This window comes from Xenopus laevis, chromosome 4L (genome assembly GCF_017654675.1).
Source record: "Xenopus laevis strain J_2021 chromosome 4L, Xenopus_laevis_v10.1, whole genome shotgun sequence".
Taxonomy (NCBI): domain Eukaryota; kingdom Metazoa; phylum Chordata; class Amphibia; order Anura; family Pipidae; genus Xenopus; species Xenopus laevis.
The window spans coordinates 115894750-115915996 of record NC_054377.1 but is presented as its reverse complement, the minus strand read 5'-3'; the positions used below and the strand labels follow the sequence as shown (position 1 = coordinate 115915996).

The 21247-nt window shown below is 38.4% G+C and overlaps 1 protein-coding gene across 2 annotated transcripts; it reads left to right on the top strand.

The window, feature by feature from the left end:
• Positions 1–1782: 1782 nt before the first annotated feature.
• Positions 1783–12498, top strand: gorab.L (golgin, RAB6-interacting L homeolog). Of its 2 annotated transcripts, none has more exons than XM_018258783.2 (5): positions 1783–1790; positions 6359–6695; positions 10169–10270; positions 10378–10518; positions 11226–12498. In XM_018258783.2, the coding sequence occupies exons 2-5, from the start codon at positions 6436–6438 to the stop codon at positions 11677–11679; spliced, it is 957 nt and encodes a 318-aa protein (XP_018114272.1). In that variant the 5' UTR covers positions 1783–1790; positions 6359–6435; the 3' UTR covers positions 11680–12498. The 2 variants fall into 2 exon arrangements, with proteins under 2 accessions (XP_018114272.1, XP_018114271.1); XM_018258782.2 differs by lacking the exon at positions 1783–1790 and adding an exon at positions 3074–3357 and having other exon boundaries at positions 11226–12496.
• The last annotated feature ends 8749 nt before the right edge of the window (positions 12499–21247 follow it).

The following is a 21247-nucleotide window of genomic DNA, read 5'->3' as shown; positions in this document are numbered from 1 at the left end:
GATTGGCTGCCATGTACCTGCTGGTCTGGGGTGAGAGGGCAAAAAAAAGCGCCAACAATGGCGAACCCAAAATGGCGAACGTCGCGCGACGTTCGCGAACTTCCGGCGAGCGCGAACACCCGATGTTCGCGCGAACAAGTTCGCCGGCGAACAGTTCGCGACATCTCTAAATACAGCCCCAATTTGTATCTTAGAAATAGCTAAAACCATTTTTCACTTATAATATTATTGTTTCCTACCTAGACTACTGCATCTTTCTTCTTACATATGTTTATATTATCTGAAATGCTTTGAACCTGTGGCTTTTTTGATAAGGATTTTTACCACAATTTGATCTCCATACCCTACGAGGTCCATTATTAATTTTCAACTCTAATGCATTCAAATATACTCATAATTTGATTGGGGGGTATTTTATTGAAAAAATTGAATATCTAAAACTTGAACTAATAATTCCAACCTGGAAACTCAAATCGAATTCGTATAGAATTCAACTAAACTGAGTTTTTTCTCAAAAAAAAAACCTTGAATGTCAGGAAGGCTAATAAGATCTTCAAATTGGTTACTGGACCTCTCCCATTGACTTATACATGAACTCGGCAGGTTTAATGTGGCGAATAGTCGAATTCAAATTATTCCCATGGTATAGGTTTGATAAATCTTAAATTTGAATTTATCTGTTTCTTATGCAAACAAACCTCATCAGATTAAGACTAAATAGGCCCTAGGCAAGGGAGTGGTTTGGGCCTCCCTTTCCACTGGTCCCCCACCTTAAAATAAACAGGAAGAAAAAAGTAAATAAAAAATATTTGGCCATGTCCACTTTGTGGCCACACCCCCAAATACTATGCCCATTTTATAAAAAACACATGTCGTTCCATGTTTGGAATGACAACATAAGAAGCGCAAAGTGCACCAGAATACAGGCACAGTGACCCCCACCATTTTATCACAGTAGGATCACTATAGAAATGGCCATTGAGCAATCCCTTAACCCCAGTCTTGCCAGAAAGATCAATGCAGAAATGGCCATGAAAACCCCATTAAGCTCAGACCTGCCAGTAAGATCAATAAGTCAATAAGGACAGTCACAGACAGCTCCCACACAGCTCCCAAACATCCAGTCAGAGTAACAAAGACAGTCCTGTCCATACAATTATTTTGCAGCCATATTAGATAACTAGAAAGTAGTAGACACTGTTTTGCTAAGCTCAGCTGTAGCCTTGATAATGCAGCCTGACTGCCCTCACTCCCTTCCAGTACCTTTACAATTATTTTGCAAGCAGGTGAGAATTCAAGTTTCTTTGTAGCAATATACTAACAATTTGAGCAGCCTTGAGGGGACAATAGCACCACTGTGGCACGCTGGCAGCAGAAAGGGCCCGGACATTAGGAGCAGAGATACTAGCGAAGGCTGGAGTTAGCTAGCCAGTTTGTGTGCCGACTGGCAGTGGCATAACTTGGCAATGCTGCCCCCCCCCTGCAAAAAAATGTACCTAGGGGGCCTGGCCCCAACAGTCCTCTTCCCCCAGCCCCCCTCCCAACCAGCTTGTGCTACATCTCCAAGGCCGGCACTGCAACGCTATTTTAAAGTTAAAAGATGGGTCAAGGAAGGGAATAAGATGCAGCCGCAGGGTCTGCTGTATAGGTAGTTATGCCAGTGCCGCCTGGCACTTCTGCTCATGTACTTTATTCATTTGACCACCACTTTGTGATGTCACACAACAGCACATACCGCATCATCACATCAGAGAGAAAAGCAAAGGTAAACAGCCAGAAACAAGGCACAGGTAACAGCACAACCCAGGGCCGGGGCTCTAAAACTAGGTGGGCCCTAGATAAGTGCTTAGTGGGCAATCCAAGCATGTCACCAGGCAATCCACTAAATGCAGGGGTGCCACAAGGTTCTGTACTTGGACCATTTTTATTCTCTCTGTACACTCTGCATTTGGGAGATCTCATCCACTCATTTGGCTTTTAATATCATGCGAATGCTGATGATATCCAAATACATTTATCAACCCCTTCATTAACAGGTGACTCAAATCACTAACTGCCTCCCAGAAAACTCGTCCTGGGTGAAGCAACGCCCAAACTGAACCTAACAAATACTGAACTGACCATCTTTTCATCTAATCTATTTCTAGGAGTTGCTTTATGGCCATTTAAGCCCACCAAGCTGACTGGTTATACAGGAGAGAATAGTAGACACTAGACACATTTGCTAGAGGACTCAGCAGGGTTGCCAGTTTGGCGTTTTTTTTTAGCAAATTGGGCTACTAATTTAAAGCCCAGGCGGGTTTTGAAAGTGTAAACAAGCCAAGGTACGGATTTAGGCTACTTTTTGGGCCTTTGGCTGGTTTGTACTTTGAAAACCAGCCAGTTTTTCCTTGCCCTAATATGCCAAGCCTACATCTCCCAATGCATGTTGGGTAATGTAGTTTTTATTTAACAGTTTGACAACTGCTAAGTTTAATGTAAGACTACAATACCCAGCATGCAATGGGACTGACTTGTGTAGAAGTTGGGAGTTACCAGATTTTGGGCTCTGTACCCCAGTCTCCCGTCACTCTTAAGCATTCTAACATTTTCCGGTGACTTTCCTCAATTTCAAACAAAATTCGGGGCAAAAAATCTGCTAGCGGTTGCCCTGTTCTACCACTATTTATTGAAATTGTATGTGTATTAGCCTTATGGGGCCCCTATACCTCCTGGGCCCCAATCTCACCCCTGGTGACGGCAAAACTGTCCCATTTTGTTTCATGGTAAAATTTGTGAACAGTGAAAATTTTAAAAAGGTGTATTTTCACATATATCCATTTATTTTTTTTATACTTTTTTCATTGCGCATATTGTGCTATTTTGGGCTACTTTTAAAGTGCCTCTCTGCTAGTTTTGGACTGGTTTTCTAGCTGACTTTGGCTAGTTTTGAAAATTAGACCTGGCAACTCTGGGACTCCGTTTCCAGACTCTTTTGTTGCTCCATAGCAACAAAACGAGTGTTCGAACGTGTGCCTGATACTGCTAAGGGTTCAATGTTAACATGTTACACTTTTTTGCATTACGGTATTAAGTTCACATTTCTTTCATTTCCATGAGAGAACCGAGCAGAAATTTAAAGCTACGGCGTTTTATCAGCAGAAAACTGGAAGCGCGTACCGTATTCGTTTCCGTCAGGCATTCTCGCAAACAGCCTGAACGTGTGGCATCCTGAGGGAAGGGGCCTCCACGTGGCAGTCGCGGCGGAGGCGGAAGTAGGGCTGTTTGGAACCTGCTTTCGTCAATACGGAAACATGGCTGGCTGGGCAGGATTCTCAGAAGACGAGCTGAGGAACCTTAAAATGAAACAAGGCACAGGTAGCGTGTTGTATATATCTGAGATGTGCGTGGTGCCACTCTTGCTGCATTATACTTATAGCGCAGCTCCTGATGTGAATGGCGATGCGTGACGTGAAGGCTGCTGTGTGTAACTATACACCGTGTACATTCATGTTTAGAACCTGACAGGAGCGGTGCGTAAACACCTTGAGCTCAAATAACCTTAATAACAAAATACTCTCTCCCCAATACACACTGTAATACTTATTTGCAAAATTATATTATTGGCTGTGGTTTGGTTTCCACATTCTTGGTTTAAGCCCAGTTATGAGCTTTGACATTTGCTACTGGATCCCCCCTGACGCCTATAACAAGATTTGAAGTGTATGAAAACACCTGTGTCAGTCACTGTGTAATGACTAAATACATTACAGTAAGGCCAGAGACACGCTCAGATTTGGGGAGATTTAGTCGCCCGGTGATTTATCGCCTCTTGTTGGGGCGATTATCTTCTCAAACTGCCTTCCCGCCAGCTACAATCATACCTCCCAACATTTTGGAAGTAAAAAGAGGGACAAAATTTTTTTTCAGATGTAGAACAGCGTAAAGTTTTGACCACACCCCCTAATTACCATGTTCATTTTACAAAATTTGGCAGGTTAAGAAAGTTTGAAAATATTTCTCCTTAGCTAAACTTTTTTTTGTGTCTCTAAATTGTTATAAAGTATCTTATTTGCACCTGTTAGCTGTTCTGGGGTCTATGCTAAAAGCCAATTAAGTGGGAAACTTGGGGAGGTATGAACAATGAAAATCGCCGGCAGGATGGCACTTGGAGTGCTTCGTTTTCCAAAGTGGTCTGGGTTCCTCGTGAGGCAACTACGGGCGACTTCGGGAAAACAAAGTGCTCCAAGTGCCATCCCGCCTGCCATTTACATTCTAGCTGGCGGGAAGGCAGTTCGGGGAGATTAGTTGCCCGAAGAAGAGGAGATTTGTCGCTGGGTGACTAATCTTCCTGAATCTGAGCGTGTGCCTCTGCCTTAAGGGGCTGACTTATCAAAAGTAGAGTTGTTTTTATTTTACTATCCAGGAAAAAATGCGGAGAGTATACTCGAATCTAGAAATCATTGGGAATCGTGTATAACCACTTTATTTTCCCAGTTCATTGAAACATTTGCGTTTTTTAGCCTCATTGAAAATCAATGGAACAATGTGATTCTGTAGCATTTTATATATGGGGGTATAGGGTAGCATTAGTTTAACAAAAAGATGCAAAGTTGTGTGGCAGGTTTTTATTTGATGCTCCCCTTAAATTCAAATTTCTACATTTCAGGGTTCTTTTTTTTTAATTCAAATGAACTTGAAATTTTACCAAGTTTGCTTATTTATTAAAAAAATGTTGATTGAATAAAAACCTCAAAGGCAATAAATTTGTATTCTACTCATCTTTTTCAATGGGTCTAGAAAAATAAAAATATTGAAAACTCATTTTGCCATTGATGTCTACATGAACTCGCAAGCTTTTAGGTGCTGAAGTTTTACATTCCAGTTTTCCCAGTTTTTTTTAAGAGATCAAACATTCGAGTTCTGGAAACCATAATTCAAATTGAATGAGTTTTAGTGCAAATAAATTAAAATTGAGGTACAATTGCAGAAGCGCAAGTAGAGTTGCCACCTTTTCAGGAAAAACACTGGCCTTCCTTTAGTCTTGTCTTTCTTCCCTATTACTAACATTAGCATCAAGTATAATTTTTACTATCCAGGCCTGCAATATAGGTCAGGGGGGAACTGTGCCCTCAAGTGCACAAGTAGGGTCCAGGTGATTAACCCTTAAGGTTCATGGTGTGTTTATATATTTTGGCACCATTCTGTGTGTTTGCTCGCTGTCTTGGCTGTTTCTCTGTCTGTGCTTATATGCAGGCCAATAAAATAACTTAATTATAATATAACTGTGGTTGTGTGTGCCTGCAGTATTTAGCAGATTAAAGATTCTCCCCAAATCTCATTGTAAGAATGTGAGGCTGCACTCTCCCCAGTCACAGCTCCAGACACCCATTGTAGCATCCACAAAGTTTGGGAATCACCTTTATTTCACACGAGCAAACAGAATGGCACCTAATACAGATAATTATTTAAAAAAAGAAAAACAAAACTAAAAAGAAAAAAAATCATTTATGTTTCACATTAGAGTATTCCTAAGGTGCAGTAGAACAAAATATGTATTAATGATAACATTTTGTGACTCTCTGACCCAAAGTACTGCAGCTTTCCCCATCTACAAAGAGCACCTGGTCACTGTAGATGTTGTAAATGCTTTGAGATATAAAACTTCTTGACCTGATTTAATCAGAGCATTTAGTTAGAGTGCTAATTACAATTACCATTTCCCAGTAACTACTGGCATTCTGCTGAATAGCAATTGTTACTGCAGCTGTGTGATTATATTATGCAGGTATTTTGTTGTTAACAAATTAACAGCTATGATAATTCCCCATGGGTGGAGAAGTATGGAAAGAAATATCAATGAATAAGCAAATACACAAATCACTTCTTGCCAAGCTGCCAAACCGTGAATGTGTCGGATTACACCTATACCAAGCATGCTAGTTATGCATAAATTGTGTAAGTGTCAGACTATATGATTATATAGTAAGACTAAAACTGGAAAATGCTAATATTACTCCAATGGTTTCATACTGATTTAGATTTTTGCGTGTTGCACCCATTATTCACTTTTCAATTTCTGAAGTGTGGATCAGTATTGCTCAGGGCAAGATGTGTGTATAAGAAAACCCACCCATGACCCCAGGAATACACAAAGTTGACAAATCTCAAACTGTAGATACTATTTTGTAACTACTATAACTATTCATCATAATAATGTTCCCTGCTTCTGACAAAAAAACAATAGCACACAACTCGAATTATATGGTTAAAAATAGTTTTCATGCATTACTGTTAGGTCAGGCACGTCTGAGTGTTCTGTTTGCCCATCTTGTAATGAAGTGTTGACTCAAACATTTGTTTTTTTTCTTTCTTCTAGAATTACCAAATCAACCTGATCGTTCACGAAGACAACCCACATCAGCCAAACCTGCAGCAGCCAAAAGTCGACAGCAGATGCAGAGAAAGTTGGCTTTGCAGGCGCAGAGTCAGCAATTGGCTAAGCAGGATGGATCCCTTTCTGTTCCCCCTGAGCAGCAGCTTTCCAGGCCAACCATCAGCTCATTATTAAGTGCAACAACCTGCCCAGCTGAAAAAAAGCAAATCATACCTGGTCAACCAGAAATGAGCACAGTGGTTAGCCCTGGCACTGACCTCAAGCAGCAGGATTTGTGTTCTGAACAAGATGGAGAGCTAAACAAAAAGGATATGGAATTGTTAGTAAGTCTGTTTTATAAAGGGGTTGTTTTTCATGTTGGTTCCCCAGAATATACTGAGCTACCACTGCAGCATTCTGGGTGATAAAGTCCAGCAACATCCTGAAACCAATGTTTAGATACACTACATTTGATATTTAAGCTGAGAGCACATGTAGTGTTGGCTCCTTTGCTGTCAGCATGTTTTTATTTTTGTGCAGGCTGACAGAAGCAGATCCACTGCCTTCCATAGCTCAGTTGATCTGCACTGAATAGTACAGCTTCTGCTTGTTTGCAGGCTCGTGAGATGGAGGTGCGTTTTTGGGCCAACCACCATTCTGCTGCCTCTGCCTGTGCACAAGCTGAAGCTGCATTTTTCAGTCCAGATAAACAGTGCTATGGAAGGGAGTAGATCTGCTTCTCGTAGACTGCAAAAGAAAACAAAATGCAGGCTGAGAGCAGCAGAACCAAAACTCCATGTGCCCTTAGCCCAAGGCCTTGTTCACATTACTTTCTAAAATGCATGTACACTCAATCTGCAAAGAAGGGAGCTGGATCGTAGAAGCAAAATTTTACTGTTGCTTGGTATATTCAAACTGGAAATTTATCCTTGGACAGTCTAACCAGTGCCCTGCATTTTAGTTTTCTACAGATGCGATAGAAAAAAATTGCATGAAAATGTATACATACAAAATTTAAAGCTTGCTGAAAGTTCATCTCTAAGCAGTGAGCCTAAACACAAAGCCTAAGTGACTTGACACACTCATTAAAAAAAAAAAAAAAGTATTCAAAGTGCAGGCACTGAATGGGATGCAAACAATGTTTTTCAGTATTTTTTAAAATATTGTAATATTTACCAAACAAAACCATTTTTTGTTGCGAGGATTGTTTTAGGGTCTGAATAATATGGCATTAAAATATGAATAACCGCTAAAGGGCAATTTTATGAGCCTGAAAACTCACAGCCATACATGGCCAGATTAGGCAGAGCAGTTTAGCCAATTTTGAATATACTCCCTGACTAATGTTTGTGTGTGTGTGTGTCAGCTTTGTGTTCAGACCACCCTGTGATCCTATTAGATGAAACATTTTTTCAGTCACTAAATGCATAGTGCTTCAGTAGATGAGAAGTGGGAGAATCTGTAGCTTCATTTCACTTACTGCAAATTCAAACTTTTTAGGCTATCAGTCTGGACAGGTAGAGTAATTGTATTTTGCCTTCATTTTGTATGTCCAATTGTTAAATATCCATCCGGCCAGCCTGAAGGGTTGAATGATCATTTATCTTTTAACATGGCAGGGAATGACCCTGCTAACACAAAGTGGAAAGATAAATAAGCTTTCTCCAGCATTAAGTTCTGTTTTTTTCTAATAATTATATTTATTCTTTTTGCCTCTGCCTTATATCTCTGTATTGTGCAAGGAAGAGCTAGCCACCTAAAAACTGATTTTGGCAAGAATTTGGATCTAGTCACTACATGGCATCCTTTCCAAAATCTAACCCTATTGCCTAGAGTTAAGTAAACAATGTCTAATGCCGGTGGAAATACACTGAATGACCAATTTCCCTTCCAGCATGAAGACCCGATGACTTCATGTAGCTCTCAGCTATTTTAAGCAGATATTTCCACAAAGCTGGATTGTTTTTCCCCCTTCTCTGTAAGTTAGAAAAGCCATAGCTAAATTCTTTACCAAATTAAAAAAAAATCTCTTGGGAAGCCATTACTCTTTTTAAGTCTCGTTCATACTTCATGAAATAACAGATGCATGAAATTAGCAACATGCTAGTGAAATAGGGCAAAGACTAGTTTAACGCTTGTTTTGGACCTAGAAGCCCCGTGGCAAAAAAAAAGCACATAGCAAATTAATATTGTTACTTAAAGCTGCAACTGCTTGTTGATCAGTGTTTTTCACTGCCACCCTTATTTTGCTGTTTTAAATTGTAGAAGCCTTGCAAATGCGATAATAGGCATCTTTCGGAATTGGACCATATTTTTCCCCTCCATTCATTGTACAGTTCATTTCTAAACTGTTTGTTACAGTTCAGCCAGTTAGGTAAAACCAAGCTATAGCATCTGATAGCAGTAATAATACAGAAAACTAATAGACAGATAATTTTACTTGTTAACTGCCCAAAGTAGCCGCCAGTTACCCAATGTATGATCCACAAACCCACCGCTTTTAAAGTATTTACTCTGACCCTCAAGCTTTTGGAACTGGGGGCTGCAACTGTTGTGTTAAACCAGTGGTATATTCTGCATGCCTTTTTATTAGCCTTCTTATGCAAATCTCTGCACATTTACTGCCCAACCAAGAAACTGTTTTGATAGTTTGTTTTTTTTTTTTTTTTTTTTTTTATAGTCGAATCCACTGATTTAAACATAAATATAAAATGATAGTCACTTTGTCTTTTTTTTTCCTGTGATCTGTTTCCTGTGACTTTTTGCTTTGTGTAGCCAAATTAGATAGTAGGCCAATTAAAGGGACTAATCCAATCTTCCAATAATTTGGGGGTCCAATATACAATATCTTCTTGGTGGTTGGCTCTTTGTACAGCTTTAGATAAGTGCCTAATGCGCTTACTTGCCTATTTTCAGGCAAGCTTTTTGGTCCTTTTAAGGGTGATGGCACATGTAGCGTTCTGGGGAGCTTAGTCGCCCATCAACAAATCGCTCTTCTTTCATCGACTAATCTCTCCAAAATGCCTTCCCGCCAGCTAAAATGTGAATTGCCGGCGGCATGGTACTTGGATGGCTTTGGTTTTCTGAATTTGCCCAAAGTTTCCTCATAAGCCAGCTTCGGACGACTTTGGAATATGAAGCGATCCGACTGCCATCCCTTCGGCAATTCATATTCTAGCCGGTGGGAAGGCATTTTGGGGAAATTAGTCACCCGAAGAAGAAGAAGAAGAGATTTGTCGCTGGCGACTAATTTCTCCAGAATCTTGGCGTCTCCCACCACCCTTAAGGGGTGGTTCACTTTTATGTTAACTTATAGTATGTTATAGAATGTCCTGTGTTCTCCTTTATTCCAACTTTCAAGAGGGAGTCATAGACTCCAGCAGCCAAAACACTACTCCACTTTTAAACTTTGTTATTATTTTGTCTCCCAGAGCAATATGACTAGTTGTTCCATATGTATTATTAGAATTTAGTTCTGTTGCATTATTTCTAGGGTGATGTTTGTGGGTAGGAAGTTTTTTGAGGTGCTCTTGATTGTGAGGGATCCTTGAGAGATGAAGTATGGTGAAGATTTCCTGGCATTTTCTTCAGATGTACCTGTAATGGGTAAACAAAACTGGCAGTACTGGCTGGATATTGACATGTTAAAAACAGTCCAAGCATCCCTTTTAGATTGCTGTATTGAGTGGTCGGAGAAGTTGGAAAGTGTATCCTAGCAATTTGCAGCTCTTCCGATCACATTAGTTATTTCAAACAAACTTTTATCAATATCATCAAAATGGCCATTTATAGCTACTCTAAACATCTCAACAGGAGAGACAAATCTCGGTTGGATCATCTTCAACTAGAGCAACGTCTTATGGAAGAGAAGAATAAGCGTAAGAAGGCATTACTTGCAAAAGCTATTGCTGAAAGGTAAGAGAAGACTACCTAGCAGAGGTGGCTAATATTGATTGCAGTTCAAGCTTCCACAATAGTGTTTGAGATCGTAACATTTCTTTTTTACATTTTTTTTTATCAAGGTCCAAAAAAACCCAGGCAGAGACTGTGAAACTCAAGAGGATCCAGACGCAGCTCCAGGCTTTGGATGATTTAGTATCCACTGATATTGGAATTTTAAGGAACCGTATTGACCAGGCATGCATGGAATTTTCTCATGCCAAGTAAGCAAATAATCATTAAATATTTAAATCGCTTTTGTTGTGAAAAAAAATCATCTAGACTAAGTGATTGTTTGGAAATAGTTATCTTGAATTTTAAGATAATCTGCCCCATAAGAACCAATAGCAATCATTACAAAAAACCCATCACACACTTCACAGCATCAAAAAAAACCATTTGGCAACAAGTGAGAGCAATTAATCGCATTCTGGAACTCACTCACTGTCTCTGCAATCTATTTCTAGGAACCCAAAACTTGAAGGTTTATAGATGTGTCCTTAATTGATATTCATTTAAGTGCAGGGGTCCAAATACTTTTGGCCGTATAGTGTAATTCAAATAAATTAACTACCAGTCAGTAGAAAAGGGCAGTAGGTAAAAAATACTTTAGCACATATTGTATTCACACCAAACAGCCAAGAAAACATAGCCTAACACTATGGGGCAGATTTATCAAAGTGTGAAATTAGAGCTCACTATAGAAAAATTCACTCACGTTCAGTTCATTCCTATGGGATTTTTAAAAGCATATTCCTTAATGGGCGAAATTTAGCGTTCACTATTAAGTGAAGGAATGAATAGAGGGTGAATTTTTCAGTGGTAAACTTTAATCTCACATTTTTATAAATCTGCCCTTATGTAACAGTATCATGATCATTAAAAAAAATGCAGCTGAATGTAATGTTACTCTTTCTCTCTTTACTTGAAGGAAGCGTTACGAAAAAGCTGAAGCAGAATATATTCTGGCTAAGGTTGACTTTCATAAGAAGACTGAGCTCAAGGAACAGTTAACCGAGCATCTGTGCACCATAATACAGCAGAATGAGGCCCGTAAAGCCAAAAAATTAGAGGAGCTTATGCAGCAGCTAGAAGTTGAAGCTGACGAGGAGAAACTTGAACTTGAAATTGAAGTAGAGCAGATGCTGCAGCAGCAAGAGGCAGAAGCAAAAAAACGAGTAGCAACCCAAGAAATTCAAGCGCAAGTAGCTTCACCAACGGAAAAGAATATTGAACCAACAGAAACAAGTGCAGAAAAAGAAACCAGTTCAGATCAGAATGGTGTGTGCCAGTCCTCATCCCATCTAACAACCGAGTCTTGTGTCCAAGATAATAGCACAGCTCAGTCAAGACCTAATTCCTTGTCTGATAAGCAACCAGTATGACTGAGCCAAAATATGTATCTGGACTTTGGTGCTTAAGGAGTGTATTGTGCCAAGAGCATCTTGTGCACATCTAAAACGGGGACTTTCTTGTCCATTATTTTGCTTTGTTGTATGATCAGGATGATTGTACGGTGAGTTTCATGTTTTTCACTTTTGGTGCTGGAATATCAGACATGGGGCTCTTCCTAATAGTTCATTTTTAGGGGTGCAGATTTTGGTTCTCAGAGAAATGAGATCAAGACACAGCTATATTACATGACATTATTTATTCTCCCTTAGGTACGTTTGTCTCTGAGTTTGTGTATAATCTTGCCTAAGAGCAACGGTTCTGAACCAAAATACAAAAATAGTGACTTATAAATATGGTCACTGGTGTACCAGAAGCATTTAACTGTTCTGATAAAGCTTACTTAGTTTTAACCTTTCCTTCTTCTTTAAGACATTGTCATACAGTTTAGTTCAAACTGTATTCAGTAGATACAGTAAATAACTTGGTGTGGAATTCTCATATCAATTCCTTGTGTATATTTGCCACTTTGTTGTTTCTCCCTCTTGTATTTTTTGTATTCCATTTTATTGTGATATTTTTCAAATTGTGAACCTTTGTTATTGTATTGTTATACCCAATACCCAACACTTAAATGTTCTTTCCTTCCCCTTTGTTTTGATTTCGGAGTTATTCAGTAATTCCCTCTTGCACCTTTTACACTTTTTTTATTTATTTTTTTTTTAATATAGCTCTGACCATTATTCAACTTTGAGTTAACTTTTTGTATGTAATCGAATGACCAGTTCTAAGCAACTTTTCGATTGGTCTTCATTATTTTTTTATTGTTTTATAATTACTTGCCTTCTTCTTCTGAATTTTTCCAGCTTTCAAATGGGGGTCACTGACCCCATCTAAAATCAAATGCTCTGTAAGGCTACACATATATTGTTATTGCTACTTTTTATTACTTATCTTTCTATTCAGTCCTCTCCTATTCATATTCCAGTGTCTTATTCAAATCAATGCACAGTTGCTAGGATAATTTGAACCCTAGCAACCAGACTGCTGAAACTACAAACTGGATGGCTGCTGAATGAAAAGCTAAATAACTCAAAAACCACAAATAATAAAAAATGAAAACCAATTGCAAATCGTCTCAGAGAATATCACTCTCTACATCATACTTAAAGTTAACTCAAAGTTGAACTCTTAAGTACAGATTTAAATTGTCCCTCCATAGCATACAAAGAGTTTATGATCAAGGTTAATGAAATATGTTTATATTGTGTAATTAACTTGTAAAATTGTGTCGGTTGGGTTCAGAGTGATTTTTTTTTTATAATGACTAAAACATTTTACCTGAGAACTGGTTTTATTATGACAGCCAACACTAATCTTAAAATTGTGTGTATTTTATACTGTTAAATCTTTTGACGCATTACATATTTATATACTGTATATAGAAGGCAATGAAATAATTACATTTTTTAATTGCAACTCATTAGTCTTACTGTAAATTACCACTGATCAGTTGTTACTATGTATAAATACTGTATGAGCAGATAGCTCTGGGATGCCCGGTATTTGTTACGCGGAGACAGTCGAGGGATGCTGGAAGTCGCAGTATATCCTCTTCTTTGAGGCGACTAATTTCCCCTTCAGCCAGCTAAAATGTAAATTGCCTGGGGGCAGGTACATGGAGCTCTTACGGGCGACTTCGGAAAATGTATCGTTCCGTGTGCCTGCCCCAGGCGATTTACATTTTAGCCAGGGGAAGGCAGATCGGGGAGATAAGTCGCCGCAAAGAAAAGGAGAGTTGTCACCTGGCGACTAATCTCCCCGAATCTGCCCGTGTGACCAGACCTTAAATGTTTTTTTCTGAAAAACATGTATGCTGAAATATAAAGGTTGTTTTTTGTTATATAAGGATGGTGAAGATTGTAGTCCAGCAGAACTGACACATTCATTATCGCACAAGCTCCTGACTTGTTCATGGTTCTGGTTCCACTGGGACTCCGGTTAAGGTTTTTGCCTAACTCAGAAATGAATATGTATATAATGTAAAATACAGCAGTCTCTAACAGCTGGTTCAACTCTGCAAATGTTTATGAAAGATGTGAATACAGAGGATTGAATGACTTGTATGTTACGTTTCTTTCTTTTGCTTCATGCTCTATCTTTGTGTTATCAAAAACATGCCCTGTGAATTGTTGGGTACTGTGAAATGTACACATCTGAAAAAGGAAAGAATAGATACAGCTATGGGATCTGTTATCCAAAAGCCTATTTTACATACAGCTCAAACATGAGTGCCATTTTAAGTAATTCTTATATTTCAATTGATTTGCTTTTTCTATGTACCCAATACGTGAAAGTATTTAAACTAACATAAATCTATGTTGAGGGCAAAACCATCCATTTTTTTCATGTATAATTTTAGCGGCTCCAGGTTATCGAAAAAAGCTTTTCTGGAGAACTCTTGAGTCTCACGCATTCCAAATGAGAATAAAAAGTATTGCTATAGTCTGCATGGTTGTACATACATGAAACATACACATTACATGCAAATATCTCAGGTACTCTTTGTTTCCTCCCGCACTTAAAAACTTACATCAGGATAAAATTTATACTACTGTGACTGTGAAAGGGACATTAGATTGAAAACTCCACAGGGGCAGAGACTGATGTGAATTATGTATAATCTCTGTAAAACTCTGCTTAAAAGTTTTATATGCTATGGGATCTGTTATCCTGAAAGCTCAGAATTACGGGAAGGCTATTTCCCATAGCAGCCATTTTAATCAAATAATTATAATAATTTTTAAATTATTCCCTTTTTGTCTGTAATAATAAAACAATACTTTGTGCTTGATCCCAACTAAGATATAATTAATCCTTATTGGAGGCAAAACAATTCAATTGGGTTTCATTAATGTTTAAAAGATTTTTTGATAGACTTAAGGTATGGAGATCCAAATTATGGAAAATATCTGGAAAACACCAGGTCCCAAGCATTCTGGAAGACAGATCCCATACCTGTATAAATGCTAGGAAATTAAACATTTGTTGCTCTTATTAGACCTTAGAATCCAATATTTATTATATATTTTAATAATACACAAGAGCGATGAATATATTGTAAATTATGAGCTTATAAAAGCTGCTTAGTGATGTCACATGACTTATTGAAACTTGTGTATTCTAATAATGTAACCCCCAATATGAGGATATTGGAATTCATCTTGGCATTCCATGACACCTGTTAAAAAAAAAAAAGACTTGTCTTGTGCTTTTATATAATTCTAAAACTACTTGTGACTTGTATTTTCCTTATAAATTACAATGGGGGATATGTTATTCACTATATAATAAATAAGGGGGTAAATTATGATTTTCTAAGATCAGCTTTACAGATAGGAGTATGTTAACAGGGAAGTACAGAGATTTGAACAGTCACCTACAAGGCAGAAAACAAAAGCAAAGATCTGGTTGTTTGCTATGGGTGACATCATTGGTGATGTTTGTCTCTAGTGTTATTAACTATTCCCCTTTTAGAGTTTCTAATGTTAATAAATTACTGCTGCACAAATGGCTGCCCTGTCATAGAGGAACATGGGAGGATCTGAGAGGGAATGTAAAAGCATCAGCAAAATACATTTATCGCAAAATTATAACTAATGCAAAGACAATATTATGAAATATGTAAAAAAAAGTGTTTAATTTCTGGTGTCGGTATCTCTTTAAAGGGTTTACAGAAGTTCGTTTCAGTTTTCAATATGAGTGAGTGTGAGGAGGTATAGTTTTGGCAATAAAAGCCCAGCATGGGAGAGAACTTGGATCATCACCTTTCCCAAATAAAGTTGCAGCTGGAGGATCAAATTAAGCATAGTCTGCTTCATCTGTTCTATTCTAAATTCCCAAAAACTGAAGAAATGTTCTTACAGAAAGAGCAAAAGTTATCTAAAAGCCTACATTTTTCCCCTTGCAATGCCCTGATTGTTCCCAGGAGAAAAGTTCTCTACTGCAGTCTTGCATCTTCAGAAAAGACACTTGCCTTTGCAAGCTCTGGTGACAGTGAATCACTTTTTGGTTCCCAAAATATTACTGAATTCTAACTAACTTCTTTGTCAGATAGTGGCAGATTTAAATAGTGGATTTGGCACCACATTTGGTTTGCTGGGCACAAGGGTTGTGGCACAAAAGGAGAGGAATCCATAGACCTGTAACAAAGATTATTATAGGTTGGGGAAGGAATTCATCCCAATTCTAGTGGTTTCTTTGCTCTGAGGTTGGTAGAGGTGATATTCAGCTTGATCCCTAACGATTTATAAGAAGCCACTATCTGAAACTCCGTCACTAGTTCAGATGCAAAAGGTAGGAAGACCAAAGAGGAACAAAGTTTACTTTCTTGGTGAATTATTTAACAACCACCACAAGACATTTTAACATGCTTCTGGATTAGGGAAGATCCACAGCAGCACTTTGCTTTTCTGGCAGTCTTGCCCATTTCAGGCTTGAGAATGAGCATTTTCCTTGAGGGCTTCTGGGAAGAACAAAGAGAATTTATGACTCATCTATGGGGAAAGATAGGAGAGTGTGATAAAGAATCAGATATTGAAAAGCAAAGGCCCTGGACAGTTGGCGACTGTAGTATTTCAGAAAATTATAGTCTTCTATAGGGTTGCCACCTGGCCGGTAAAAATTATGTTTGATGCCAATGTTATTAATAGGAAAAAAACTGCAAGAATATAGGAAGGCCGGTATTTTTTTCTAGAAAAGGTGACAACCCTAGTCTTCTAACTGTGAATGGGCAACAATTTGGCAGACATCTATAAAGGTTGACAAAGTTCAAAAGTTTTTATGTTCCTCTATTTCAAAATATTTGTGGGTTACAACGTATCCAAGAAATGAAGTCTTGGACTGATGGAAGGACTACTTTTAGATGATAGGACCTTTAGATGACTCACCCTGAGACAGTGGAGGATAAAATTACCATGGCAGATGTGCTCTTTTAAAGGAGGAGAAGTATATATTGTTGATATCAACAATAGAAAATGACTGGAAGAAATGGTGGAAATCATTGACGAAGTCTTGAAAAGTGTTTAAAAACAACAGGAGCATTGTAGAATACCAATAGGATAATACAGTAGTTAAACATTCGTCATGATTGATGCCATTCTTTCATTTAGACAAGATTGCCAGATTTTAGGACTTCCAGGTTGAAGACGTTCTTGATCCCCTTAAGAAGAGATCTGGAATAAGGGTAGGAAAAAAGTGATGCTTGATGATAATTTTGTTCAGACTTTGATAAACTATTCAAGTACCTTTCAAGTATCTTTATTTTTGTAAAAAGGAAAAATTGTGAGAGCACTCCATGGCTTAATAAAAATGTACTAAAATACATTGGAAGTGCTACTGATCTGGCCAAATTAACTACAGACATAGAAAAAAAGAAGAAAAATTGATCAATGCACATTCCCTGGTCCCCTGTCATATCAGTAATCTATGCAGATGCATGTATTTACAAAGACAGGGGGTTTTTTAGTTACAAAATTATGATCATAAGATTGATAAGCCACCATACCACGTCAAGGTAAAACCCATATGGCGGTCCCTAACTATTTACCTCTGGTCATAATTTCAAATGCTAAAGCCTCCCGGCATAAGAGCATTACCTGAAAAATAAGGTCTCCCGACCTGGGCATTGGTTTTCATCATAGGGCTTAGTCCTCCCCCGCCATTAGCTTTCAAAGGGGAGAGATAACCTAGACCCCAGCATTGGTTCCATGAGATTAATCCTCCCCCACTTGCCGCTTTTAAGAGAGAGAAACTGCCCAGACCAACACCCATTTCCAAAGGCATTGTTCCACCATTTAAAGAGACAGGTGTGGGGGTGCTACAACCACATGGAAGCCTGGCCTGCAGCATAGCTGCTGAACTTCCGAACAGAATAGATCTGCTACAATACAAAATACAAAAAGGAAAAATTGTGAGAGCACTCCATGGCTTAATAAAAATGTACTAAAATATTTTTTTTTTTGTACACAGAAAAAAACAGCTCATATCATTTATTTAATATCCTTTAGCTAAAGTCTTCTGAATTCACTCTGTTATGGCCTCAGTCGCAGGATAGAGGGGCTAGGTGCTTCCCCTATGAGGGACTATTCTAGGATGCACATGGAAGATAAGGAAGTTTTAAAGACAATAATTGTGGGCTAATCGGAGCAACAAAGGGAACTGCACACAAGGATTACTATGACACAACCAAGGTAAGCCAAGTATGATTGGAGATGAAGGTCATGTGATAACCAAAAAGATGATTGTCAAACATTTTACATTTATGGACAGTCAGTGCACAGCAATGATCCTTGCCTGTGCATCTCCCATCCAAATGTAGTCTGAGCTCTGCATGTGCAGGTGCAGCAGATGAATTCTTGGGGGTGTGGGTACAGAGCTACAGAGATCTGCCATGTTTCAGACAATTAGATGGATGAAATGGAGTACTAGGAAACCAGTGCTTTAGGCAGTATGACTATGACGATTTTCATTCATCCAGGTCTTGGTATATCTATTAAAGGTAAATCTAAAAACAACTGGACTTGCTGAGTAATCAATGAAGACGTTTCACTACTCATCCGTAGGCATATACAACTCTTCCACTAATCCAATCACAATGGCACATTGTAACAGTGCTTTAGGCAGCAAAACAGGAACAAATAGAGCATAAGGTGTAGTTGGTATCCATGCCTGAACTCAAAGCGGGCCACATTCTTCTGTATCCAGGTCAAAGGTAGCTAGTGTCATATTCCATGGGCAGTCAAAGGTCAAAACCAAGAATACAGTAGGATTGTCAATAGAAAAATAAAAAGGCTTTAGCAAGTGGTGCAGCAAATCAGATGGTACTTTGGCCAAAGCCATATGGAGGAGGCAGGTTTTAATAGAGGATTTGTTGACAAAACAACATTCAGAGAAGCACAAGTACCCCACAGAACCATGTCACTACTTTCTCTACAATGGATTTGTAGCAGATTGTCTTAGAGGGCATGAACGGCAGATGTCAGTAATTACTTGCTTAGGCCTCTAAATGCCATATCCCCGGTCCTAGAGTTGCTTTAAGCAAGGTGATATTGTTCTCTGTATCATCTATATCAAGCATAAATATTCATAACCTACTTGATTATGCTTTTCTTCAACTGTTGAACTATCAAATCAACTCATGTTTGTTTGTACTTCCCAAGAGTTCTGTCTGTCCCCTTAGTAGCTGTCTGGTAAGGAGAACAGTAACTGTCTCATGCTGAACTGGCTAATGGCATCGGCTTTACGGAGTCTGAATAGCTTCAGACAGAAAAGTTTCATGTTTTTGATGCAGACGCTCATACTGCTGTTGTATCAGGTTTCTGTTCAATTAAGTCAAGGACATATACAGATGTCTGTTTCCATCTACGGAAGCAAATCCCAGATCCCCATGTTGCATAGAAATCACAAGGGAAGAGACTTCATGAAAATATTTACCTACACAGCAAGACTACAGACAAGTCATTTCCATATGGCTCACACTTCCTCACTGGATAAAAATGAAGGTTATCTGAAAGCTTTTTTTTTTTATTACATTGTCCAAAATTTATATATATATATAGACTAAACCCTTTACTGCTCAGAATCAAGGACATGTCCTCTGTCTACACTCAACATTAACTGGAGTGTCAGATCTACAACCCCTTTTATCCAATATAGTGGAATTGCAATAGTGCAATGGTAGAAGTCTCAGGATGTTATGTTTTGGATAAAATTAAGTCCACCTAAACCAAGGTGCATTTCCTTATGGTTGGAAAATTGTTGAAAATTTAATCTAGTACGTAATTAGTCTTGAAGCGCTGAAATAAATGTATATATAATACAGTATTCTTACTTTGAGAAAGGCCAGATTGCTTGCCGAAACGTTTGTCTCCCTGTAATAAACTTAAATTTATTTATTTTTTTGTTCTTTAAGACCTGTGTGTGTGTGGACTTTTTCAAATAATATATATATATATATATATATATATATATATATATATATATATATATATATATATATATATATATATATATATATATATATATATATATACCATAGTGAAACTGAACCTTGATTAAAGGAGAATGAAAGCCTCACACCAACTCCATGCTCCCTCCAATGGCCTCCCTCTCTGCTCCACGACCAGTAAGTGTGAAAAGAGAATGTGCAGCTGAAGCTGCAACTGGATATGCCCAATGCCACCAATAGAAGTGGATCCAAAGCGGCACAAGATGGCACCAGTTAACCCCATGGTGCAACATTTTTTTAGGAGGTACACCAAGAAAGACACTTTTTCTAGTGATGTTAGGAAGGGAGGCTGTTGGAGGGAGGATTTTGTTCTCCTTTAAAATGATTGGATGCTCCAGTTCATAAACAGAGTTTACTTCTCATTCATAGACTGTAAAGTATGTGAAAACTCCTAATCATTGTGATACGATTGCTTGACAAATATTTATAAATTATGAGATAATGAGCTAGAATGTAAGAAATACCTTTAATTAACAGGTGTCTTTGTTAATTAAGGCCCCATTCATTTAAATGGGAAACTTGTAACCTAAGGCAAATTCTGGCTCTGTGAGAAGGGGATCATTCAGGAACACACCATATGCCTTGGGTCTACTAAATATTAATACATGATTCAGTGTTTTAATGTTTGCTGTTAAACAGATCATTTTAATAGTAAATAATAGTGTTTTCATAAACCCTGGCATTAAAGAAGGAAGAGGAGAAGGAAAGGCGTTAACCACTTGTGGGGGCCAAATGTTAGGCACCCCCAAATGAATGTATTTACTTACATGAAACCCTGGGCAGGTGCTCCTATCAGCAGAAAACTGCACTGGCCCGGGGTTATTCCAGTGAGCACCACAGAGTGATCCTCTTCCCGTTCTTCTGTCTTCTCGCGGCTGCGCATGCGCATTAGAGTGAAAACTAAAAATTAAGCTTTTTCCTTCTACTGCACATGCGTCTGCCCCGGGAAAATTGAAGACAGAAGAAGTCGGAAGAGAAGTGCTCTGTGGTGCTCGCTGAAATAACCCCAGGCCAATGCAGTTTTCTGCTGATAGGAACACCGGCCCGGGGTTTCAGGTAAGTCAATACATTCACTTGGGGGTGCCTAACATTTGGCACCCCAAGTGGTTAACGACTTTCCTTCTCCTTTAATACCTTTATTTTAACCCACCTCCAATATGCTCATGTATACACAAATATTAGCAGTGGGGTCTTATGAAAAACAAGTAGGATCAGAATGCTTTTAAAGTCCTATCCCATCTATTAAAGGAAAACCATACCCCCCGAACAATGTAGGTCTCTATAAAAAGATACTGAGTAAAACAGCTCATATGTAAAATCCTGCTTCATGTAAATAAACCATTTTCATAATAATATACTTTTCTAGCAGTATGTGCCATTGGGTAATCCTATATAGAAAATTGCCATTTTAAAAAATAAGGGCCACCCCCTGGAATTGTACGATTTACGGTGCACAAAAACATACCAAACAAACCCTAAATGTGAGGTTACAT